Source organism: Passer domesticus, chromosome 7 (assembly GCF_036417665.1).
Source record: "Passer domesticus isolate bPasDom1 chromosome 7, bPasDom1.hap1, whole genome shotgun sequence".
NCBI lineage: Eukaryota > Metazoa > Chordata > Aves > Passeriformes > Passeridae > Passer > Passer domesticus.
Genome location: NC_087480.1, coordinates 33,501,296 through 33,526,684, shown reverse-complemented (window position 1 = coordinate 33,526,684; position 25,389 = coordinate 33,501,296). Strand labels below are relative to the sequence as shown.

Below are 25,389 nucleotides of genomic sequence, written 5' to 3'. Positions count from 1 at the left end.
TAATTACGAGGTGAGCCGTGAATCACCGGCGTCTCGCTTTACGCCGGGAGGAAACCAGGCAAATTATGCTAACGTGCTTGGCAGGGGGAATTCTTGTTCTCCAGTGTTTTACAGACTTTGGCCCTTCTTCTTGCTCCCCAGAGGGATGTGCTCACCCTTCCTCATGTGTAGCTGTCACGCAGGGCCGAGCAGCAGCCAGACTCGTGTTCCCTGCAGCCAGGTGTTGTCTTCTGGGCAGAAATGATGCTCCAGAGGCCTGGATGGGATTCTGCAGCGGTCCCAAAGGCTTTTATTGATTTGTTCGTATGCTCTGCATAGGCAGGGTTTAGATTAGACTATAGCATGAGGTGGGTGATTTCAAAGGAGGCCGTGTTGTCTTTGGCCTGTCCAGCAGCTGGCCTTGCCGTGTTTGTGGCGTTTGGAGGGACATTTGTGCCCCGAGGCTCTGTTTGCTGTGCTGTGTGGTGCACAGCAGCACGGGGGGAAATAGCTGACCCCTCTTGAGAAGGGTTTGGTGATGAGTCAAGAGAGGGACATGCAGGGTTTTTCTCCTTCTTTATAGGGGATGGAGCCTGTGACAGCGTTAAACCCCCAGCAGGGAGAAAGGAGTGCAGGGCAAGCAGCAGTTCAATCCCATCCCTCTGCTCCACTTTGCTCCTCACCACCTGAGCTGATAGATTCACCTGTAGCCCTGCTTTAATTCCTACGTGCCTTTGTTTTTTTGCACCTTCCTGCCTCTGCCAGTCCCTTCCCAGCTCAGCTTTACATCTCAGCATTCCTGTTAAAAACCGGTCTCCAAACACTTCCTTTTGGATATGGGAAAACCAAAGGTGTGTTTTTGCACCCAGGAATCCCCAGGCTGGAAAGGAACCTTCTGGGAATCATCAGGCTGTTGGAGGAGGATTAGGGATGGAGGCACTGTAAACCTGAAGGAATTTGAAAACCATGCTTTAATTTAAGAGGAATGTCCTTTTGTTCTCAGATGGATGGGCCTTGCTCCAAAGGTGTTCAGGTGCAGTAACTGGTACCAGATGGGCTGTGAAAAGCAACCCAAACAGGTGGTGAGGACACAACTGCAGACTTTTCTTTGTCAGCCTGTGCCTTACCTACCTCCTGGAGAAGAGAGGGATAAGGGGAGCTGTCATATTTGTACATGGCAAAAGGAGTGACTGTTGAGGGGTATTCTCCATCTGTACACAGCAGGTCAAGCCCTGGCACTCTCAGTGGTGGCACTGTCACCTGAGCCAAGGCGTGCAGTGATGAACTTACAGTATGATTCCGTAGCTTGTGCATTTTTATGGATTCAGGGATCAATACACTTTAATGCTGACATGAATATTGGCTCAGGTCCCCCCAGGGTAATGTGGATTTTTTTGGTGGCACCCCACACATACTGGCGTGATCCAGATGTGCTGATAAATTTCTGAGTAAATGCAAACCAGGTACAAAACAATACATGCTCTTATGGGTGGTTATTGAATACCTTGCAGGGCTCAGCAAGGCAAGGAGGATGCTGCAGAGGGCACAGCTGCTCCTCACTAGCAGCATCCAAGAGCATGCTCTTACCCCAGAGAGCTGTGTTACATCCCAGTCACAGCAGTGCTTGGAAAGCTGAAGCAGAGAGAACAGGGCTTGGTGATTCTTTGCCACCACAAAATATTTCTGGGATTGTCAGGAATGGGGAGATGCATTTTGGTCTTTTTTTGCTGCTTTTTAGAGATAAGGAAGCTGAGACCTGGGGTAGCTTAAGAGATCTGGTACAAGTCTTACACAGTAGAATTGAAAAATAAATGCTTGGGATCAGTGCACTTTGCACCTCCTCTTCATTGGGGACTAACCCAGCATGGCTGATGTGTGGGGTTAAAACTGTGCAAGCCCCTTCCTAAGCCCTTTCCCTCTTGAAACCATTGAGGTTGTTCACCCCGTGGCTGTGGGCTCATGCCTTTCTCACTGTTCCCATCCCCAATTGTCTCTCCTAGATGACCAGCTGAACTCAGAAGAGAAGAAGAAAAGAAAGCAGAGGAGGAACAGGACTACCTTCAACAGCAGCCAGCTGCAGGCACTAGAGAGGGTCTTTGAGAGGACTCACTACCCCGATGCCTTCGTACGGGAGGACCTTGCACGCAGAGTCAACCTCACTGAAGCCAGAGTCCAGGTAATCCCACAGCTCACACCCAGGCACACCTGGCCTGGGGGATCATCAGCAGAAATCCTTGGGGTCTGTGTGGCACCCAAGGGTCACTGAGCTCCTGGCTCCACCGTGCCTTGAGGGAGACTGCCAGGCCTGATCTGCCACCCCACTCAGATGTGTCCGTATGGCCAAGATGCTCAGGCTGCTGATCTTACCTTGAGCTCTTAGCTTGCTGCCCTGCACCTTCTGCAGGTCAAAGCAGACCATGGAAAACGGTGTGTTGGACAGCACTGCCTGGCCTTGCTGCCATCTCTTGTATTGGCAGGGTTCCCAGACAAAGGGAGGAATAATGAATCTGACTCCGTGTTCTTAGAAGGCTAATTTATTCTTTTATGATACTATATTATATTAAGAATACTATACTAAATTATGCTAAAGAATACTAAACTATACTAAAGAATACAGAAAGGATACTTACAGAAGGCTAAAAGATACTAAAAAAGACTCATGACTCTTTCCAAAGCCCTGACACAGCTTGACCATGATTGGCCAATAAGTCAAAACAATTCACATGAAACAATCACCTGTTGGATAAACAATCTCCAACCACATTCCAAAGCAGCATAACACAGGAGAAGCAAATATTGTTTTCATTTTTCTCTGAGGCTCCTCAGCTTCCCAGGAGAGAATTCCTGGGTGAAGGGTTTTTCCAGAAAATATGACTGCCACAACCATCTGCATGGGACACACTCCTGTCCCTCAGCCAGTCCCTCACCTGAGGGCTTGATCAGAGCAGGCACTAGGATTATCCCATCCTTAGGGTTCCCAGGGTGAGCCAGCTTTCCCAGAGCCTGCAGGGCACAGTGGCATGGGGGTGTGGCCAGTGGCACAGCAGGTGTGATGGTTGGTGGCCCCGTGCTGTCCCCCTGCAGGTGTGGTTCCAGAACCGGAGAGCCAAGTTCCGCCGGAACGAGCGCGCCATGCTGGCCAGCAAGAACGCCTCTCTGCTCAAATCCTACTCAGGGGACGTGGCGGCCGTGGAGCAGCCCATCGTACCTCGCCCTGCCCCCAGGCCCACCGACTATCTCTCCTGGGGGACTGCCTCGCCCTACAGGTGAGTGAGAGAGTGAGTGAGAGAATGAGTGAGTGATGGCCCCACTGCACCCCCCCAAAGCAGCCCTCAGCCAGCTCTGGTGTGCCCACAGCTGGAGGATGCAGCAGTCAGACCATCCCACTGGTTCTCCTCACCCCTGCTCACCTCCCATCTCGTTGCAAGTGTTGCAGTGTGGTCCCAGCTCAGCATGGTTGTATCTTTCTTTCCTGTGGGTCTCCGCGATTCAGGGAATTTCGAGAGAGGCTCAGGTGGAAATACATGGAAACAGAAGGTTTTCCCCAATGCATCTGGTTTATGGCAAGAAGGAAACTTTCCATGGGACACAGATCCAGGGGATCAGAGCACATGGGGAGGCTCAGCCACCACACAGTGGCCAGAAGAGGGAGTTCTGTGGCTGTCCCACTGCTTTGGATGCCAGCAGGGCTGGGAGCTCACTCCATCCCTGTGGAGCAGTGCTCTCAGCACTGGGCTGTCAGCAGTTTCTTTCCATTGCACACGTGTGTGTGTGAACATTGCACTGTGCTCTGCCTGCATGAAGGGCCAGGTGACAGACTGGTGCTCAGTGTCCACCTCCTGTGGTCAGTGCTGCTTAAGGGATGGCAGGAAAGGAGCATGGATGTGGCAAGCCCAGTCTCAGAGGATCTGGGATGTCCATGCACATCACAGTGCTCCCTGTCCTCTCTGTGCCATTCCTGGCCCTGCAGGAGCTGGGTGTGGACACAAGCTCCACAGGATGTGTTGGTTTGTGGGGAGCCAGCTGGCTCACAGGCAGTTAAAAATGAGCTTGGAGGGTGTTTCTTAGCACAGTGGCTTCATTGTTGGTCAGGACCATGAAGCCTTTGGCTGGATTTCTTCCTGTTCATCTGGCCTGGTCACTGCCAGCTTCCCACTGCCTTCCAGGGGCCACACCGTGCACAGGACCTCTCTTGCTGGGTCACCTTCACCCTCTTTTTGCTCCAAGCATTGTTGGTACAGCAAGAGCTGCAAACACATGGTCTGCTCTTCCTGCTTGTTGCTTCAGTTCTGTGGGGTCCTCCTCATCCCCCCTGTATGTCCAGAAGAACAAGTCATAGACCCACCCACTGCAGATGTGGAAAAGGATGCTTTTGGTGGCCACCAGCTTCATCTTAGAAATGGCCCTTAGCCTTTGGATTTCTCCTGAGGACTGCTGTCTCTGAAAATCCCTCTTTTATGGGTTAAGGCTTTCTCCCTGTGCAGTGCTCCTTGCTGTAGCATTCTGGGGAGGTGAGATCAGGGAAGGGAACTGAGTTCCTTCCCCACCACAGGGGGACTGCACTGGTCACAGTGCAAATCCCTGCTCAATGCTCATGGCTTATTTTCCACCTCTCACACTTCTAAAAAGAGATCCTCCCTCCTTGAGATGATGTTTACACAGGGGGCTTCACAATCACTGCTAGGAGAAGACCCTGCAAAAGTAACTCCCAAGCTGCCCTGGGAAGGGCTGTCTGAGGGCACACCTGGGATGTGCTAATGAGAACAGGGGAGAAGGGACAGCCTTAGGGATGGATTCCAGCCTTGGGGATGGATTCCAGCCTTAGGGATGGTTTCCAGCCTTAGGGATGGTTTCCAGCCTTGGGGGTGGTTTTCCAGCCCTAGGGATGGTTTCCAGCCTTAGGGATGGCTTTCCAGCCCCTCAGCTCCAGGCTGTGCCCATCCAGGATGCAGAGACACACCTTCCCCTTGTCTTGTCTGCAGCCACGATGTTTCAGCAAAGGCATTTGCAGCTCACACACCAAAGCAGGCTGGAGTGCCACCTTCCCACTGCCCTGCACTGGCAGAGGAGCAGAGCAGCTGCTTTCCCCACTGTGGGGTGCACAGGACCCTCAGACACTCCATGATCCCCAGGCTTTCTGATCCTCCTGATCATCTCTTGGCAGTCACATTCATCTGAAAGGGTTGCAGCCTCACTAAAGCTTTGCAGTAAGGTCATTCAGATATTCGACTAGTGAAACCCTGCAGCCATGTGGAGTGTTTGCATGGCCCCCTGCCCCCTCCCATCTTCCCAGCAGTGCTGTAGCAGCCCCTGATTAACAGCCACTCTTGGGGAGGGCCTGGAGCAGCGTGGCCAGGGCTGGTTTTACTCTCAGATCTGGGAAAAGTTTTCAATGTGTGTGTTTATTCTCCAAATACACTCAGCCACAGGTCAACCAAAGCTATTTGCAGATCTCTGTCACACAGACAGCCAAGTAGATACTATTCTTTTTTTTTTTTTTTGAAGTTGAAAAATGTTTTACTTAGGCATTTTTTAGCCTAGGTTCCTAAGAAAACAAGACTGGCAGCCCACACTTCCCGCTCTAGCAACCTTTGACTCCACGGGCCACTGAAAACCTTATTCGAAAGAAGGATTTTAGGCCTCAGAAACATGATGCTGCTCTGTGTTTCATGAAAGCAGACAGCTCAGTGGAGGAAGGAGATTTTTCTCTGCCTGAATGGGGTGGAGGGACGGGGCAGCAGGGTGACTTCAACCCTTATTAGACCCTGGAGAGTCTCTGGAGCAACCCTCAAACTATTCTGGTGTTTGGACACAGCCTTCTTGTGCACTGCTCCTGCTGGAGTAACTTGATGAAAGGAAGCACTTCTGGAGATTTTTGGTTTAGCAGGGATTTCACTTGGCATCAGTAAGAGAAACCATCTTCCCCACACCTCTGGGGAGCTGGGAGGCAGAGATTCCCAGGAGTTTCAGCCCAGACTTGGCCAGCAACCTGGTTTTGAATGGGGGCAGTTTACAGCCCTGACTGAAAACTCCTACTTTATCTAGTTTGGAGTACCCTTGAAGGTTTCCAAATTGCTTCCAGCTCAAAAACATGGGAGAGATGCACCCTGTGGAAGCAGATGGGCATGGGGGCTTAAGTAGCCACCACCTTTAGACCTTGTGGAGCTTTGTACCCTCCTGCAGGCAGCACTTGGGGTGAGGAGAGCAACCAGCCCAGCCATGAAGAGGGAATGAGGGGGTGCAGCTGGTTGAGGAGAGCTCCAGAAACAACACATCCACGTGTTCTGGATGCTGAAATGCAGATATTCCCTGCTCTGGATCTCCTTCAGACTGAGGAGTCACACAGCACTGGGGGCAGATAAACTCCTGGGAGGTCAGAAATACCAGCAGCACGTCAGGGTGAGCAGGCACAGCTCCAGCCTGGCTCTGTGCAGCAGGTGCCTCTGTCCCTGCAGGGAGATTTTTTTAATTTTTTTTTTAATGACAGAAAAAGGAAAAGACAAAAAGGCAAAAAATCCCAACCCATCTTGGTGTTTCCCAGAGCTGTGAGCCACCCGGGCAGGGAGATGGGAAAGGGCAGCACCAGAGCTGAGCTGGCCTCCAGCAGAGCATTTGGGGTTTCCTCCTGAACACCCTGTGTTAAATGGGCACCTCTGCTTCATGTGGTGCTTCTCAGCTGGTTTTGATCTGTGGGCCCATGCAAAGGAAATGCAGCAGGTCAAATACTTTGCTGGGTTTTGGGGAGTTGGCAGGGGGAGCTGCTTTTCACAGAAACCCATGGGATACAAGGATTAAACAAGTTTTCTAGTGGTCTGCAAAGCAGCTTTGCAGATTTTTTGGTAGGATAAGAAAGGAGTTGGAGATCTTTGTTCAGCCTCTGCTGCCAGAAGTGATGTTTTTCATGAATAAAGTCGCAGTTTGAAGGGAGAAAAAGTGGTTTATGTTTTGGGTTTTTTCCTTCAGCCTTTAGGACATGCTCTTTATAATCAGCTGAAGTTTTGAGGGGGGAAAAAATGTGGAAATTTTCATTCCAAAAGGCTGAAACAAGAAAACATCACAATTGTTGAAACGGGTTTTTCCCAGAGTGTTTCTTTAATGTAACATGTGTCTCAGAAGTGACGTGATTTCACAGGCTGTAAAACCAGCAATTGGTCTCATCAAAAAGACATTGCTTCCAGTGGGAATACTTTTAAGGACAATGGTCTAACTGGCAGGCTGACCTCATTGCAAACCTTTTTTGGGTTAGAAAATACGAAGTGGAAATTTTTCCCGTTGACTGCAACCAGCTTTGGTGCTGGGTAAGTGAACAGCAGCGGAAAGATTTACTGGGGTGTTAAATAAAGGGGAGTGGTAATTCCCTGCTGACACCACACCAGGATGACATCCCACAGGTATGGAAAAAACCTGGGTTTAGGCTCTGCTGTGGTTTGGAGGCCACGTCTGACGTGCTGTTTCTCTTTCCATCCCTCAGTGCCATGGCCACCTACTCTGCCACGTGTACCAACGCCAGCCCGGCGCAGGGCATGAACATGGCCAACAGTATTGCCAACCTGAGACTGAAGGCAAAGGAATATAGTTTACAGAGGAATCAGGTGCCCACAGTCAATTAACAGCTGGGGGCAGCTGCCTTGCAGAAGGAGAAAACACAACAGCACCCGTCCTGCTTCGCAACTTGTCTGTGCTGAAAGAAAAAAAAAGAAAAAGAGAACAACAACAACAACAACAAAAAACCACAATAAAAATAAAATAGAAAAAAAAAAGAAGAAAAAGAAAAGAATGAAAAAATGCCAACCCTCACCCAGAACTGAACACGGGGAGAAAACAGAACCTGTGAGTGATAAGGTTCCTCCTTCCTTTTGGGATAATGCCACCATTTTTTATTTTCTTGTTATCGTCGGGTTTATTGCTTCTGCTCAATATACTGCGAGCTTCTTCAGTAAAGGACAGTCTCACCCTTGCTGGTCTCCATTTTTGTACGGGACTGCAAAAAGAAACCCCTGCCAATCTCAGCCCACGGACGAGTCCCCCCAGCAGCACGCTGAGATACAAAGCTTGCTCATCTCCCCGCTGCCCCAGCTCACCCTAGAAGAAGAATTTGTTTGGTCACCAATTTCCATGATATCCACCCAACCCTCATCCCTCCAGTCCCTTGTGCCACAGAGGCAGCACGTTCCTATCACTCTGCCAGAAGCCCATTTAATGCAGCAAGATGGATTCCTGCTGTCTGAGCTGCCTGGAAAACCTCCTTGGGCTCTGCAGAGCTCCATTGTTTGGTTGAGTATTCCTGGCACTGCTGCCTCAAAAAGCCAAAGAAGAGAGCAAAGCCAACGTGGGGGTGTGAGCAGGGGGATCTCTCTGTAGTGCCAAGACCAGGACTGTCAGGACACTCCTTTCTATGCCTTACAGTTTGTGCCACAGGGAAAGGCGTTGTCCAGATGCATTTGTTTTATATATACTGTATATATTTATATATATAAGATAATACATGCAAGCTTGGTTGGTGTTTTTTATTAAACAAAATAAAACCCGTTGAAAACGTTTGGGATGTTTGTGCTGCATGCAGGTGGAGCTGTGCATTGAAATTCCAGCCACAGCCTCTCTCAGCCTTGGCAGAGCTCTTCCCTGCAGCCTTGGGAAAGGCAGCTCATGTCTTCCCGTGAGAAACCCCAAAGAAGTGGTGCTGGAGGCAGCCACACTCCTTTTTGCAGAGTTTCCCCATGGGCAGCTGCACAGAACACAGAAAGGGTCTCCTCTGCAGCCTGAGGCTCACGTGGCTTTTGGGACATCCCCAGGGAAAGTCTCTCTGGGCACAAGTGATGTCTCAGCAGGGAGCATCCCACCAAAGATCCCTTAGCACTGCTCAGTAAGGCTTGTCCCATAACCTTAACCATTTCCCCTACCTGCTGTCCTCCCTCTGGGCTCTGGAGACCTAATGAGCACCTAATTGATTTATCTCCATGAGGAGCAGAGGAGATGCAGCCCAAAAGCATTTCTTCCACACAAACATCCTGAGGAAATCAGGGTCCTTCTCATTGCTGGTGATGCCTGCCTCTCCCGTTTGGGGGAGGAGGGGGATGATTTATGACAAACAGCACTTGTGTCCAGACTGAGGTGGGCAGTGCCATGGAGCAGCCCCACTGAAGGCAGCAGAGCTCCTCCATGGTCCAGGCTGGACCATCAGGGAAGGAGAACGGAGCTCAGCCATGAGAAATTCTTCTGGTAGAGTGGCTTAGATCTCCAGCCTGGTGTTTGCTGCAGACACACTGGGCATATGTAGATGTCTGACAGTGGGCTTTGATAGTCTAAACCGGCATGTTGCAGGAAATGAGGAATAAATCTCTTTAAAGTGTAGGTGAAAATTAAACTGGCAAAGGATGAATGGAAATCCAGCCAAAATATTTGAGCTAGCACAAGGAAAAAAGCCCCAAATCGAAACTGGAGTAAGTTTTGCCTGTGATTGTGTGCATTGCTGCTGGACGTTTTTTTCTCCTCTCCCTGTGTAGGTATTTTTGAGGAAAAAAAACCTAATTGTGATCAGGACAAAAAGCTGAAAGTCACAGGCAGAACACCAGGGAACAGGAGGCAGGGCGAGTACTGTGCTTTAAAAAATCCATCATGTTCTGTTTGATCTCTTTTCTTGGCCACCTGCAGTCTGGAGAACCTCACCTGTGTAAACCAAAATATTTCTATCCTGCACAGTGCAGGTGCAGCTCCTGGACCCAAGTGATCATGCTGGAAATCTCAGGCTGCATTTAGAAACTCACTCCTGTGTTTGTGTCTACACAAACACCCAAAGAATTGGTCAGGAAGGACCCAGTGCCTTTGTGTATCATCACTCAAAGGCTGAGCTGGTTGCTGAGCACCTTGAGCTGGTGCTCTCCCTGCCCTTGCCTTGCTGCCCTCCTCCAGAGCCCAGCACCACCCCAGCAGTGCCAGCAGCCTGCCTGAGTCCCCCTGTGCTGGCCTGAGCGCTCACCCTGGAGTTTCAGCTCTTTCCCTCAGCATCCCTCTGGCCTGTGGCTTTCCCCAGTCTTTGCTCAGCTTTTCTGTACCAGAAAATCCACCCTGAGCAGCTTTTGTTGTTGTCTGTGTAGGGACACCACTTTCTGAGGTTATCAAGGGAGCATGAAGCCCCTGGTGCCCCGTGACCCAGCCAGGGATTGGGATTTCCATCCCCACGCTGGGATGTTCACATCAAGGGGCTCACAAACGCCTGTGCAAGCCCTTCCTTGCTCAACCTCTTCATTTTATCTGAATTGTCTGGCATGGGGTGCTCCTGCAGGGAGCCTGTGAGGCTTCTGCACCTCCAGTTTGAGCTGGGTCTTGCTTTGGGTCGAGCTGCTTGGTCAGGGGTGCCACCACAGCTGAGTGAGCTGTTCTCAGTTCAGATAAGACCTTTACATGCTCTTTGGTGACCCAATATTGCTTTGTTTACATGGATTTACTAGGCAGAGTCCAGCTGAATGAACAGACAGCTTCTGGTGTTTGTTAATTGCTGATGACCTCAGCCAAAAGACAGCGACTCGTCGTCAATCAAGCCAAAGTGAAATTTTAGAATTTTGTATGTTTAATCTGTATTTTATTAAACCATGTAAATATATGTGCAAGTCAAGGGCCTTATCCTCAAAGAGTGGAGTTCTCCAGGGTTTCAGTGGATTTCCAGTTGTAGCTCTGGGAAGTTGCCATGGTTACCACGGTTATCATTAAGTTTGGGTACCATTCAGGAGAGAAAATGTCTCTTAAGGCATTTTCCTCTTGCCTACTCTGTATGAGCACTGTTTTCTCAGGCTCCCCCTCTCTCAGCAGAGAAATAGGTGACTGGTTCCCTCAAAGTGGGAATTCTGTGCATGGCAGGGATGGATGATTGACGAGGCTGCCGTGAAGCCACGGGATTTCCAGACGGAAGCGTGTCCTGTAAATTATCCCTTGCTTTGTGATGTAAAATGTACAGTGTTTGCACTAGAATAGAAATGATCATTTTCAATAAAAGGGGGAAGAGACTCCTCAATCCTTTCTATGAGCTGCCACATCTGTGTCACGTGTTGCTGCCCTGGGGTGTCCTACAGCGTTGGCTGGGGCTGGGAACTCTCTGGAGCCTTGTGGGGGAGAACAGGAGCCCCTGGAGCTGGGCTTGGGGTCAGGCAGCTGCAAGTTCAGCAGGAAACATCCACAAAGCCTTCTCCTAGAAGAGGTGGAGTTCAGGAGGAGTGGGGACACACCCGTGGCTTTGTCCCAGCCCCACCAGGCTGGTGAGACACCAGAATGTGGGGCAGAAGGGGAGCAGGGAAGGGAGCTGAGGGAGGGATGGACAGCCCCCTGTGGGTGCTGGGGATGGGTGGCCAGCAGGGAGGGAGGGAGAGCAACAAATGAAGAGAAAAAAGGTTGAATCCCATCCCTGTGCAGGAGTGAGCAAAGCTGGGCTCAGCAGGGAGATCCCTACCTGCACGGCAAGGCAGGTGGGCAGAAGGAGCTCAGAGGCTCATCAGGGCTAATTAGTGAAGGCTGTTAAGGCAGGGGTGGGAGTGGTGCTGACTTTGTCTCCTGAAGATGTGGAGCTGGGCTGGAGTTAGAGCTGTGCTCCAGTGCTGGGGTCTCTGTTGGGAGCTGCAGTTGGGTGGGGGGAGATGCTGGGGGGCTTCTGCAGCTTCCCCTCTTGGTCACTAAATGATGAATTCAGATTTGAGCCAGCTGTTAGGAAGCTGTGCCTGGCTTGGCATCCTATTTCCCTGCTGATCAGGCTTCTGAGCCTCCCTGGGCAGCTAAATTTCAGCAGGACAGTCCCCAGAGAGAGCCCGTTAAGGGGAGATGGGTATCTCTGCAAGGCCCTCAGCACTCAGCCAAGCTTGCATTCCTTGGAAGGCTGATTATTGCCTCCTCTGAAGCTGAAATAATAATAACATCACCCTCTTGCTTATTATTTCTTTTTGCCAAAAGAAGTAGGCTTGTAAATAGCATCGCTTCCAAGTTGATTTGGAGACTGGAGTGGTTTGGAGCGAGTTGAAACAAGGCTTGATGTCCATCCAGACCTGCAGCCAGCTCCTCTCAGCTACATCTGGGAGGTGTCCATCTCCTGGCCTGGCACTGCTGTGCTGTGGCTCCTCACCTGGTGGCTCCAGCTCTCAGTTTGGTTTGGATTTCCAGCAGCATCCCCAAGAGCTGTGGCCCAGGCAGGGTGAGGCACTGCTCACCTCTGCTGCTCCCACCATGGACTCGGGTCCTGCTTCAGAGGAAAGCCACATTCCTGCTCACCCCGCAGTGTCTTCATGACTGAGGCTTTGCCCACAGGGGCTTTGCTGTTCACCTTCCCCTTCCTGCCCCTCCAGTGAGATCCCAGCTGAGCAGGGGCAATGCCCAGCAGCTTGTTTGGGTCTCTGCAGCCTGGATTTGGGGCTTAGAACTGCCTCTGGGCTCACCTTCTTGTCTTTCCCAGCTTTCCAAACAGTTGTTTTTGTGTCCCTCAGCTACTTTGAACACCTCTGACTTTGTCCTCTTCTCATCTTGGCAGTTCAGTCAGCTGTGGCACAAGTGGGTTATTCTGTGTCTCTGCCTGTCCATCAGATGTGATGAAGTCATGTGAAGCAGCAAAGTTCAGGAGAGCAGAAGGAGTGGGGAAAGCCCAGGTCCTTTCACAAGCCAGGAGACCCTCTGTGTCCTGCCAGCAGATGTTCAACAGATGCAGAGTGCATTCAAGGGGGTTCAGAGATTAGGTCTTAAAAAAAAAAAAAAAAAAAAAAAAAAAGTCTCTGGGAGGGAAGGCAGGCAGGCCAGCAGTCACTTTTGGGGGGCTGGAGAGGATCATGTGCTGTGTCCCAACCTTCTGCCATGCCCCTGGTGCGTGCTGTGGGGCAGGAGGGCATCTGGGGCTGCAGGGATCAGAGTGCCCTGGGTGGGAGAGGTCTGGCAAGGCTGGGGCATCATCCAGGAGCCAGGTGCTGGTTCTGAAAGGACATGGGAAGGTCATTGAGAGGAGTGGGGGAGGAGTGGGGCTGGCAGATGGCTGTGCCTGGTCCTTCCCTGCAGTCTCCCAGTCCACACCTTGGAGTGCTGAGGGCACTGCTGGGATGGGCCCCAAGGTCTCCAGCTGTGAAGACAAAGCTCAAAGTGACTCTGGTGGGGCAGGGGATGGACATCTCTGTGTCATGGCAGGGAAATGTGCTGTGGGAGTTAACAGCAGCCTGAAGGATGATAAATGGCAACCAGCACCTTATGATGTCTCATTCTTTTTTTATTTCAATAACTTTTTTAGATCAGAGTTACTCTTTCCAGCGTCTTGGCCAAATGCTGCTCTCTGCCTGGCTGTGGTCCCTCAGCAGGCTGAGACAGACACTCTTCCTTTGCCTCCTGCCTCTGCCTGTCCCAGCTGTGCCAGATGCTGTCCCACAGCCCAGAGGTGGTTTCAGAGCAGGGCCAGGTGGAGCCCTCCTTTGGGAGGTGTCAAATCAGCCAGGCCATAAACCCATCTTGGGACATCACCAGGCACCACATTTCAGTGGCCCCAGGTGGGCTCGGTGCCACTTGCCCAAAAAGCTGCAGTGTGAAGGGATGAGTGCTCTCCATGGCCAAGGAGCAGAGCAGGGGGGGAGCTGTCCTCAAGGATGTGGGGGGGTTCTCAGTCCCCAGAGGAGGAGCTCAGGTGGGAGCTGTCCTGTCTGGGAAGCTCAGCACAGACCCACGTTCAACCAGGAGAGGAGCCAGGAGGCAAGTGATGCCTCATTTTAACTTTAATATATTTCAGATTCTGTGCTGCTTTAGTGTGTGGGTCTGGGCTTCATATGAGGGGATGGTGAGCTCTGCACAGAGCAGGGAGACAAAACAATTCCTTCTCCAGCTGGGGACCAAGGACAAATGATCCAAATCTCAGCCCAAGAGCACAAACAACGTGGGCTGAAGAGAGAAAAACAAGAAGGATTGGACTGCATGGGCTAAAGCTGGAATTGGACAATTAACTCCAATATGCAAATGGAGCAGAACTTATAAAAGTGAGAGACCCTGTGACCAGTTGTCCATTTTGTGTCTGGAGCTGCTGTGCTGGGCCCTCCTCAGCTGGGCTGATGTGGCTGAGCTGGGGCTCATCCTGCTCCAGACCTGGGAGCTGAACCATTCCAGTCAGCCCCATTGTTTGCTCCCTTGCCTCAGCAAGAGATGTGAGTCTTGTGGATACAGAACCCTCAGGGGACTGGGATATCCTGGAGGAGAGCTGAGCTCTTTGCTCATCTGGATGGGACAAGGAGCCAGGGAACTCTGCCACGTGCCCCCTCCTCTGTTGCCTCCCACCAGCATCTTGTGGGAATATTCAGCCCATCCTGGGAGGGGTGGGACAGCAGCACCTCCCCAAACTGGCTGCAGGACAAAGACCTTCTGGACCATGTTTTGAGTCCTTATCTGAGAGGTTAGCGCAGCTCCCCAGGCTGGCAGATGATTTGTTGCCGTGGCTGAAGGCTGTATCTAAAGCTGGTTGAAAAATGGAGTTTCTTTTCCTGTGGCAGCTTCCAAGATTTACATATTTGACTTTGTCCCAAATCAGGCTGGGGAGTGGAAATCTCTAAAAATACTGCAAGGAAAATGCAAATATGCACAGGCATGGCAGAAGAGCTGACACAATAGAGTTTGAAGCCTTGCTGAAGTGGAACATGTTGAGCTTTTGGGAAAAAACACCCCAAAAAAACTTTTGCATTTCAGTGATGTCTGTGCCCCCAGGAAGGGCCCTGAGCTTGGCAGGACCTGGGCTGTTCTCTCTCTTGTGGGCTAGTTCCAGATGTCTCCCGTGACTGCCCCGTGAGCCCTGGGGCAGCCCAGGGGATGGATCTTCACAGGAATGCTGTGCATGGACAAAACAGCTTGGCAAACCCAAGGACAGCCCATGTCCCTGCTCCATGCCCTGGCTCTCTTAAGGCCATGATCACCTCCCAGTGCTGTCCAGAGTGAAACTCAGGGTGGGAAGGGCAGAATCCCAGGAGAATGGGCTGCCCAAAAGCACAGGATCTGGGCTGGGAGTCATGGTGAATGTGCTAACTGCTTCTTTTGGCAATGCACGACACTTCCTTTTTAATTTTTTTCCTTTCTTTCCTTTCCCTTTGCAAACCATTTGTCAAGGTGGGGTTTCACTGATGGAATGCAGATGTCCAAGAAGATTTCCAGAGGTAAATGGGCGAATCTTTCCAATGCAGTGGCTTGCCTGTCACAAGAGGCCAGAGGTGAAGGTCCTGGTGCAGCACTGATGCATCTCCTACACCACAGGGTGACCTCTCCCTCTCAGTCTGCAGCTTTGGCCAACCTCACTTTACCAAGGACAGCTAGCTGGCCAAACATGGCATCTAGGAATAATAAATAATAATATGTCTCTGCTTTCACCTCCATTTTTTCAGTGATGAATGGCTGCATGGAGGAGAAGCAGCTGCTGATGAGGGGGCAGGGTGGCTTCTCCAGGGTTTGTTGTTTTAATCATGGCCTGAGTGAAAATGACAGCCTGAAGATGAAATATCTGCTGAAAGGAAATTGTAAGTCTGGGTGACTCCACTTAGCTCCATGCCTATTAAGAACTTATTTTTGTTGGACACCGAGGAACACGATTTCAACCAAGTCTGCACTTAAACACCACTTCTGTCTGTGTTGGGTTTGCAGTGTCCCTGCTGCCTGTGTTGGGAGCTCTTAGACCAGCCTGGAGCCTCCTGTTGGGGCCTCCCCAGCCTTGCCAGGTGTGGGTTTTTTTGGTGGATCTGTGCTGCTCTGTTGTGGTGATCCACCCGTGTGTGAGGACACGAGGCTTGACTCCATTTTGCTCAGAAGGCTGATTTATTATGTTATATAATATACTAAAATATTACATAAAACCTATACTAAATGAACAGAAAGAAAGAAAAGATCAGAAGGCTACAAAGACCAAGAATAGAATAGAAAAGAATGCGTAACAAAAACTTGTGACTGCTCACAGCCTTGACACAAGTGATTAAAAACAATCCACATGGACCAATGGAAGATGCACCTGTTGTATTCCACAGCAGCACACAGTTATTGTTTACATTTCTTTCCTGAGGCTCTCAGCTCCTCAGGACAGGAAAAATCGTAAAAAAAGGATTTTTCATAAAATATCATAGCTACACTGCTCTAAGGAATGGAAGCTGTGACACTGAGCAGGGCTTTACCACCCCAAAGGGAGAAGGGAGGATGTGGGCATGAGGCCTGCTCCCTGTTCCAGGGGAAGGACCAGTGGGCAGATGGATGCCAGCAGTTGGGGGATGCACTGGGTGACCCCTGGGCAGCTCACACCCCCCTGGTGACCCCCCTGACTGGACACCTCTCTCTGTGCCCAGGCTCTCGTGTCCTCTCTGGGTGTCTGCAGACAAAACCCTGCTCTCCCCAGCACCAAAATGTGCATTTTGGGGCACACAGGGTGTCATGTCACATCCTCCTGGTGATGATGGTCTTGGTGTGGGGTGCTGTGGATGGAGGGACAGCAAAGAATTTGGTCTACAATGGGCATGGTCATCCCACCAGTCTGGGGCTCCTGCACATCCTCTGCCCATGGCACAGATGGGGTTAAACATTCCATGCTGTTGCTGTGTGCTCCAACTGGTGCATCCTGTATCCAAGCACCAGGAATATGGGGGAGAACAGTTAAAAATAGCATCTTCCAATGTTCCTAAAAAAAATAAAAAGTTCTCATGTGCTCTGCTGGCTGCAGCTGCTGTTATGAAACAAAACATTTCCCATCAACAATTATTAGCCTTGGAGCCTGGGCTGCAATGCTGTTTATTACAATAAGAGTGGTTATCAAGAATGGAACAGAAAAATCAGCAAAGTTATTACTCCCCTAATTTAAAAAAAACCACATTGTAGTCCAGTAATGGTTGCAGGAGGGGTGCTCTACTTTCCTTCCCTAAAGTGAATTTTGTTGCATGTGCTGGCTTTATTGAAACTAGCAGGGGGAAGATGCTGAACAATAATGCTGATTTCTCTCTGAGATTTTTGTTCACCTTCCCTTGTTTAAAAAAAAAAAAAAAACAAAAAAAAAACCAACCTGGAGGGAATTGTTAAGAAAAGGGGGGAAAAAAAGCTTTTCCTGGCCAAAAAATACACTCAACAAAGACATCCAAAATATTTCAAGAGAAGATTGAACATGTGAAAAACACCTCCAAACTCTTATGCACTCAAATGTTACTATTTCGGTCAGTTCTAGCAGTTTATTTGATGCTGTGTGATGCTGCCTGTGCTTATTTTTCCTGAGCTATTATCAAGGTGTGGGTCATTAAAAAAGCAAAGCTTGAAAACACTGGTTTTCCCATGAAAACAGGAGCTGGATGGAGTGGGGTGTGTCACTTGTGATCCCAGGGAGCTCCTGCTGCTGCCAGAGCCTGCTCAGAGCAGAACTGGGCAGCGGGGAGGGAGATTTTTAACTTTTTGATAGCCTTTCACTCCTTTTTTTTGGTCATTCATTGGAGGGGTGCATTGCTCTGTTCCATCTCTCATCATCTCAGGGATGCCTGTGTCCATCCTGGTGTTGTATGGATGTACCCACACATAAAACGGATTTTTTCCCTCCCAGCTGAGTGAAGGATATCTGAGTATCTGGAAAACTCTGCAAGTAGTAAATACTACTCTCAAACGAAAAAATTAATAGAGTAGCCAGAGCATGTCCTGGTCTCCTCTTGATGAGGCTGAATTGGTCATGGTGCTGCTTCCTTAGAGAGAAACCTGTGCTGCTGTTTGCACAAACAAAACCAAACTCATCCTGGTGACTGCCAGGAGTGAAACACCTAAAGCTCATTTGATTCCCATCAAACCTGCCCTGTTTTATCCAGTCTCAGTGGGAGTTGGAGAGCAGAGGTGATGCTGATCCTTCAGCCCTGCTCTGAGCCTTGTTCCTCCCTCCAGCACCTGCCTCTTGGAATATCAACCACTTGAAGACACGGTTTTAATCACATGAAGACACTGTTTTTATCACATGAATCTTGTTGATGATGTCTGTCTAGGCTGAGATCCAGGAGGGAACAATTTCAACCTGAAGAGGTTTGTCTTAGGAAGGACATTTTCTGCTGGAGCTTAAAAAAAAGCAGAGAGAAAGATCTCCTGAACTTGCTGGGCATGAGGATTTGTTCCTAACCAGCACCCCCTGGAAAAGCCCAGGCACAGGGGATGTGTCAGACCAGATGGAAAGCCACCTGCAGCACTGAGTTTATGTTTGTTTGTGATGCAGCTTGTCCCAGACTCCTGCAGCTTGCACTTCCACAGCAGAGCTGCAAAATGTTTGGAGCACTTTTGGGCTGCACGGTCCTTCTCCTTCTCTTGGAAATGGATGTCCTGTAGCCCCACTGCTATTTCCTGGGTTTCATCCCTGCTCCAGGCATCCTGCTGTTCCTTTAGGCTCACCTGATGCTGGTTGGGACCCTTGGCAGGGCAGCAGCACAGTCCCCCTGGCATCTCCCCAGAGAGTGCCCGAGGTGGGTGGTGGGGATGGGCTCTCCTGGGGCTGGGCCGTGGTGCTCCCACCCTGCCCTTCCCTGCCTGTCACGGAGCAGGAAGGAGGGGAGAACATTCCAAAACCCTTCCCATCACCAGGCAGCTCCCTCAGCCCTCGTGTTTAGTTTTATTAGTCAGAAACATGGTCAGGGCAGTATGTCAGCAGGCTGCAGCACTGCAGGCCTTGGTCTCTCCCAGGGGCTGTCCTTGGGCAGGAAGGTGCGGTGATCTCCGTGTCCCTGATGGCACCTCCTGTAACCCCACCTCTGCCAGGCCCTATAAATCCCCCTCTGATTGCTGAGAGGATGTAAATCTGCCCCAGACTGTGATGCCTGCCTGTGGGTGTACCAGCTGTGGGTTTCTCTGGGTCGGGATTGGAGGCACTTGAGACAGTAGTTCATGTTCAGACTCAGGTGTTTATTATTTCTTGTCAGTGAAACAGTCTCACAACCATGAGTTCAGCAGCAAGGCACAAAATGGCCAACAATCTCTTGTTCCAAGGTCTTTTAAGACTAAACTATCCAATTAAGAACTGACACCTAGATTATTTTCCCTTTTAACCCAATAACTGATCCCACAGAGCCCCAATGAGAACTCTTCTGCCCAATTACAAAACATCACCCAAACCCATGAAGAAGAAGAAAGAAGCAGCACGAAGAAGAAACCCAGGACAGCACCCTGTGCCTTCCATCTTGCTTCCATCCACAACATACTAAAAATCCCAAACCCTAAATTTCTCAGCAAGTGATACACCTACACTACTCTCTGTAATCTATTTCACACTTTTGTGGGTTCCAGTCTATCTTGAAGTCTAGGAAACCTTCTCCATGGGTGAGGGTCAGAGTCAGTGCTCCCCTGGGGTCAGGGCACCCCAGAGCAGACAGAGAAATATTCCCAGTGCCCTGGGTTTCCACACTTAGCAAACATGATTGCATTACTGAGCCATAAATCCCCCGTCAGCTTCGGGAAATGCCTGGGCCTGTGGAGCTGAACCAGTCAAGACAGACATGAGCTACTCCCCAGCATCAGCCTGCTCAGGTGCAGGTGAGGAGCAGCTCAGAGAGATTTTCCCAGCAGTCATTTATCACATTTGTACAAGTCATAAACAGGTCTGTGGCTTTTGGACATGCCTTTTAATTTCCAGAAACAGAGACTCAGGAGCATCTGTTCAGCTGCAGGGGAGGAGCTGGGGCATCAGCCTCACTGCTGCAGAAAGGAATTTTTTTTTTTTTTGTGCTGCAGGGAGGTGGTGCTGTGGCATTGGCAGCTTCCAGTTCTCAGGGAAGAGAGAGGGGAGTAGAAAAAAATATGCTTGGGAAGGGGGCTGGGATGGTGAAAATCTGGCACCTCCAAAAACCCAGTGAGGTACAAAATGGAAAACCATGTACTGATATGGTGAAGTAACAAATAATGGAGATTTTAACAGCCTGAGTAGGGAAAAAAAAAAAAAAGAAAAAAAAAAGAAAGAAAAAAAAGCCTTTCTGTGTCAATATTTTACCATCCCAGGCTGCAAAGGAATCCTTGTCTTGAGCTGGAGCAGCTGTGAATCTGCCCACAGAGCCAAGGGCAAGGATTTCCAGCCTCTCCTTGCTGCTACCCTCTCCGCCAGCAGCCTGCCTTTCCTCCCTTGCTTCTCACACTTTGCTTTTTCTTGCAGTGCAGGATGGTTTTCCCCCTGCTGGAGCACAGGAGACACTGTGATTCCATAGCAGCTCTTTGACCCATTGGTGTGCTCACAGGCTGTGGTGAGGAGCTGCTCCTTCCTGTGTGAGGGAAGGGGGAAGATTTAAACCCCCTTCCCTCCAGGACTGGAAGCACCACATTGTTAAAAACTAAATTTCTAATTTTATTAGTAATTATAATTATCACTTCATATCTCCCCTACCTACTTGGATTTTTGCAAAAAACCCTGAAAAAATCCTTAACAACTATATTTATAGCTCAAAACAAAAAGAGGGAAAATTAGATGAGCTTAGCAGCTGGTCTGCAAGCCAAATGACTAAGAATTTGATAAAATATGAGTTTATCCATAGCAAGGAAGAAAGCAACGCTGTTAGCATGGAGACCAATAAAATAGACACAAAAGGGATATTTGCAGTTAGAGGACCCCTGCCTTAGTGAGGTCAGCCCTCTCCTCATACCAGCAACGAGCAGAGCCCTGTGTGAACAGCCTGTGTGCCTTAATAACTTGTTGTAAACTCTTACCAATTAATTATTGACGTTAATTGCTTGGTACCAATAAAATACAATAAGCTATTGCTTTGTCCAATGAATATAATGAGCTGGTTGGATGTAACTAATGACTTAAGATCACACTTTGTTAGGGTTATAAAACTTAAGGGCAATTTGTAATAAAAAGAAGCCATTGTTGGCTTCCTCCATTGTTGGCAGCCTCCAGGGGGATGCTGTTTTTGGGGAGTCTCCAGGGATGGATCAGGACTGGTACAATTACCTATTGTATTTGCAGGGACCCCCGTGGCAGGGAGGAATGATTAATCTGACTCCATGTCCTCAGAAGGCTCATTTATTACTTTATAATACTATATTATATTAAAGAATACTATACTAAACTGTACTAAAGGATACAGAAAGGATACTTACAGAATGCTCAAAATATAATAATGAAAACTCGTGACTCTCTCCAGAGTCCTGACACAGCTTGGCCCTGATTGGCCAAAGAGTGAAAACAACTCACAGCAGAATCCAATGGAACAATCACCTGTGGGTAAACAATCTCCAACCACATTCCACATGAGCACAACACAGGAGAAGCAAATGAGATAATTGTTTTCCTTTTCTCTGAGGCTTCTCAGCTTCCCAGGAGAAAAATCCTGGACAAAGGGATTTTTTCAGAGAATGTGAATGCCACAATTACCTACTCAGGATGTCTCACCATCCTGTTAGAAGCCAGCCTATCCCATCCTATAATTTCCAAGTGAACACTCACACATGTAAGCCATCAAAACCAACAAATGCTACTCTTTCGTCTGTGCTCCTCTCAAAAACCATTTGCAGCATTATTGGAAGATCTCAAGAGGTCAACCCATCAGTTAACCTGCTTGGTAGCATGTCCAAAACATACAGGACCAGGTAATCAAAACATTTTGTGGGCTCACTGGGTGCATGCCACCATTCTCAATTCCTGAAAGCAAAAAAATAAGGACTTTTTCCCCCCAGTTAAAAATAAACACAAGTATTGCTGATAACTTAATTTGCACATGTGGCCCTATCCACTGCCTCACATCCTTTTCTAAAGGAAAAAGGGCCTGGTACATGGAAATGCCAGCCCTTTAAAGACTGTGGTGTAAAAGTGGAACATCTTGTAAATGCCCCAAGAGCTCCAGGAGGCTGATTTCAAAAGGAAGTTTCTCTTGGGAGACAAAGTCCCTTTGAGACAACGTGGTCAAAAACCAATTGGTTTTGAAAATGGAAGTTGGATGTGTGCCACAGGCTGTCAAACAGCAGCCAGAAAGCCACTCCCCAAATCTGAGAATATGTTCAGAGGAGACTCACATCATCCTGCCCCTTGCTCAGAGAGCCCCAGTGCCAGTGCCTGGGGCTCCTCAGTGCCCAAAATGTTGGCATCCTCTGGGCAAGCAGCACTGTGCTCTGTCTGGTAAAACCCCTGACACTGCTGGGTGGTCTGGACCCAAAATCTGAGCACCACATCCAGGCCTGAGCCCTCTGTGGGGCTGGAAGGAGAGGCACAGCAGCTCCCACTGAGCAGGATTGAGCTTTAGGGCCAGAACCATTATCCCAAGCAAAGGAAAAGCCGAGCCTGGGGGATGTCATCAAATTAACAAACTGAGCATTTTCCTCTCCAAAAAGCTCTGCTGGCTTCCTCCCACCCAGCTGGGCTTTGCCCTGAGGGCTTCACCCCTTTCCTCAGGGCTGGCCTTCGAGTGACCTGCATCTGATTTCTCACTGCCCTCTGATGAGTGTTTTCATAACGCTTTTCTCCTTCCCTTCTGGGCACCTGCCAGAGCTCAAACCCTTCTGCTCTTTGACATCCCATTTGTTCTCCACAGGATGTTTCCTGGAGGGCTCACAGGAGCCTTGAGAGAGGCTGCCTGAGCCTGCAGTGAGAGGAGCTGGTGCTGGAGGGGTCGTGGTGATGCTTTGTGGCTCTATAAAGGGTTGGCAAGCACCAGACCTGACTCAGCCCTTGCGAGGATTTTTTTTTTTTTGTTTGGTTTTTATTTTTAGTGTTTGTTAGAGTCAGGATTGAAAGTGTTTGAGACTGTATTTTGTGTTTGGACTTAGATGTTTATTATTTCTTATTTATATTATGGTCTTATAAGCTGTGAGTTTTACAGCATTTTACCAACAAGTTACAAAAATGGTTTTGTATTTGTTTTTACAAGGTCTTATAAGGAAAAAAACTATTTAATTAAGAAATGGCACTTAAATTATTTTTACTTTTAACTCAATAACTAATTACTCATGTCTTGTAATGTGGACTTTGTCTAATTATACAATACTACTTAAACTCATGAAGAAGAAGGTGAAGAAGGACTAGTTACTGCTTTAAAACTTCTATCTTAGCTTTATATATATTACTATATTCTAAAACTTTAAACTCTACGTTTTCTACTATGCGATATTACACATTTTTATTTAAACTACACACCTATAATCTTAGTTATATTATCCATTTTTGGAAGCCTTTTTCATGGCCTCAGGTCAAACGTAGCATTCTCTTGAGGGGCTGTGCTTAAAAACACAGAAAGTCTGAAATTCTCAGCATCCAGGGTTCTGACAGCTGGGATTTGGTGCAGGGTCCTGGGTCAGTGCCTGCACCTGGGGTGCCCAAGGCACCCAAGAAGGGTGGTGAGAGACTGGGAATGTCTGGAGATGCCTGGGAGGGCTGGAAGGAGAGAGACAAAGAGCAGCTCTTTGGAGAGAAGCTGGGGAATGGGTTGAGGATGGAAATGGTGCAGGGATGGAGCTGCCAGTCTGGAAGGAACAGCACAAGTGGGAACCACCAAACTGTGACCTGCAGGTGGCTGCTGTGGTGGAAACCAGGGGTCAGGAGGGACTGGCAGCGGGTGGCACCCAGCAGTGCAGGGAGAGCTGTGTGGAGCAGGGGCTCTGCTCTGCTGTGTCCCCCTCTCTGGGCTCTGCTGGCTGCTGCTGTGAGGACAGGGCTGACCTCAAGCCCCTGGAAGTGTCATCAGGGTCTCCAGGAGAAGATGCTGAATTACCTACAGGAGAGCTGATGGCACTGTTGATAAATCCCCCTGGGTTTTACAGGGAGTGGAATGCTGCTTGTGGAAAAGAGCCCTTTCCCAGCCTTCTGCCCATGCTGCTCTTTGCTGGAGTTATCCATTTTCTTTCTCCATTTTTGTAGATATGTGCCCTCCCGCCTCTGGCCTCCTGTCCCTGCTGTCTGGCTCCTGGGTGACATTATTTTTGCAGGTCTCTAGCTCACAGCAGAAGCTGCATCTCCCAGTCCCTGCTTCCCAGGACTCCATGTTTTCCTCACAGATGCTTTTAGCTCAAAAATCCCCACATGTCCAGGCTTACTTGACCCAGTGTGGAGTGGTGTGGACTTTTCTCACTTCCACCAGTCCTTGCAGTGTGCTTGGGGGCTTTGTGGATCAGATGGAGCCCTCTGAGCCTCTCGTGCTGTGGGAAGCTATTGTATTTCTGTGGGTGGCCCCCATGGCAGGGAGGAATGATGAATCTGACTCCATGTGACCAGAAGGCTCATTTATTATTTTATAATAATATTTTATATTAAAGTATACTATACTAAAGAATACAGAAAGGATACTTACTGAATGTTAAAAAGCTAATAATGAAAACTCATGACTCTCTCCAGAGTCCTGACACAGCTTGGCCCTGATTGGCCAAAGAGTGAAAACAACTCACAGCAGAATCCAATGGAACAATCACCTGTGGGTAAAAAATCTCCAACCACATTCCGTATGAGCACAACACAGGAGAAGCAAATGAGATAAGAATTGTTTTCCTTTTCTCTGAGGCTTCTCAGCTTCCCAAGAGAAAAATCCTGGATGAAGGAATTTTTCCAGAGAATGTGAATGCCACAGGAAGCCTGCTGCTCTGGAGATGTGGGGCAGTTTGGGCACCCCTTTGGGCTCTTTAGCCCCACTGGCATGGCAGGCAGCCCACCCCTTCCAGCCTCTCCACTGCCCAGCAGCTGCTTCAGGAGCAGTGAAGCTGTGCTGTGCTCTGGGCCACGTGTTTGGAAACCCCTCTGGAGAGGAGCCATCTTCTGCTGCCTCTCTCGTTGGACACCCCTGCAGGCTGTTGGTGCTCCTCTCACATCCCAGAGCCTGAGCTGGTGCCAGCAGTGCTGCCCTCTGACATGGAAGTGGCCAGGCTCTGTTTTTGGTGTCCCTGGCTGCCTTTGATGTGCTGCCTCGCTGCCCCGAGCCTGCGCACCCCAGCCCGTGCTATTCCCTGAGGTGCACCCCAGTTTCCCAGCAGCCATGAGAAACATCCTCCTTGTGGTGCTTCCAAAAGGACAAATATGTCCTTGGGTGCTGTAAATAGCACAGAGGAATGGTTTCTCATGATCCTGCTAGGGCCAGTGCTTCTGCTGCTCGAGCCCCGTCAGCTCCCTGGGCAAATGTCAGCAGAGAGCCCTTCTCACCACCGTGGCCCTTCCCATGCTGCTGGCTGCACAGAGCCCCCCTGGAGCCAGGAGCCTGACTGGCCCAGGTGCTGTGAGAAACAGCCCTTTCCTCTGGGAGGGTCACTGGGCCTGTTCTGCACATGCCACAAGAATCCTGGACCCCTCACTGACCTCAAGCTGCTGGATAATCAGGTGGTGAATCTGCAGGAATGACTTTGGGATGCTTTTCCATGGATAGGAACTGACCCCCCTGATTGTCTGTCCTACCTCAGGAGTCTCAGAATGTGCTCAACAAGTGCTGGTGTCAGGTTCTGCTCTTTTCTGACCCAGAGATGGGGCAACTGAGAGGTGTT

The 25,389-nt window shown here is 49.5% G+C and overlaps 1 protein-coding gene across 6 annotated transcripts in view; it reads left to right on the top strand.

Moving 5' to 3' along the window:
• The window catches only part of PRRX1 (paired related homeobox 1), a 38,297-nt gene extending 29,778 nt beyond the window's left edge, over positions 1–8,519 (top strand). For all 6 annotated transcript variants that reach the window (XM_064427563.1, XM_064427565.1, XM_064427561.1 and 3 more), the window contains 3 exons: positions 1,980–2,155; positions 3,064–3,245; positions 7,451–8,519. In XM_064427563.1, coding sequence (XP_064283633.1) covers positions 1,980–2,155; positions 3,064–3,245; positions 7,451–7,589 — 497 coding nt within the window. In that variant the 3' untranslated portion in view covers positions 7,590–8,519. The remainder of the gene's footprint in view (positions 1–1,979; positions 2,156–3,063; positions 3,246–7,450) is intronic.
• Positions 8,520–25,389: the final 16,870 nt, after the last annotated feature.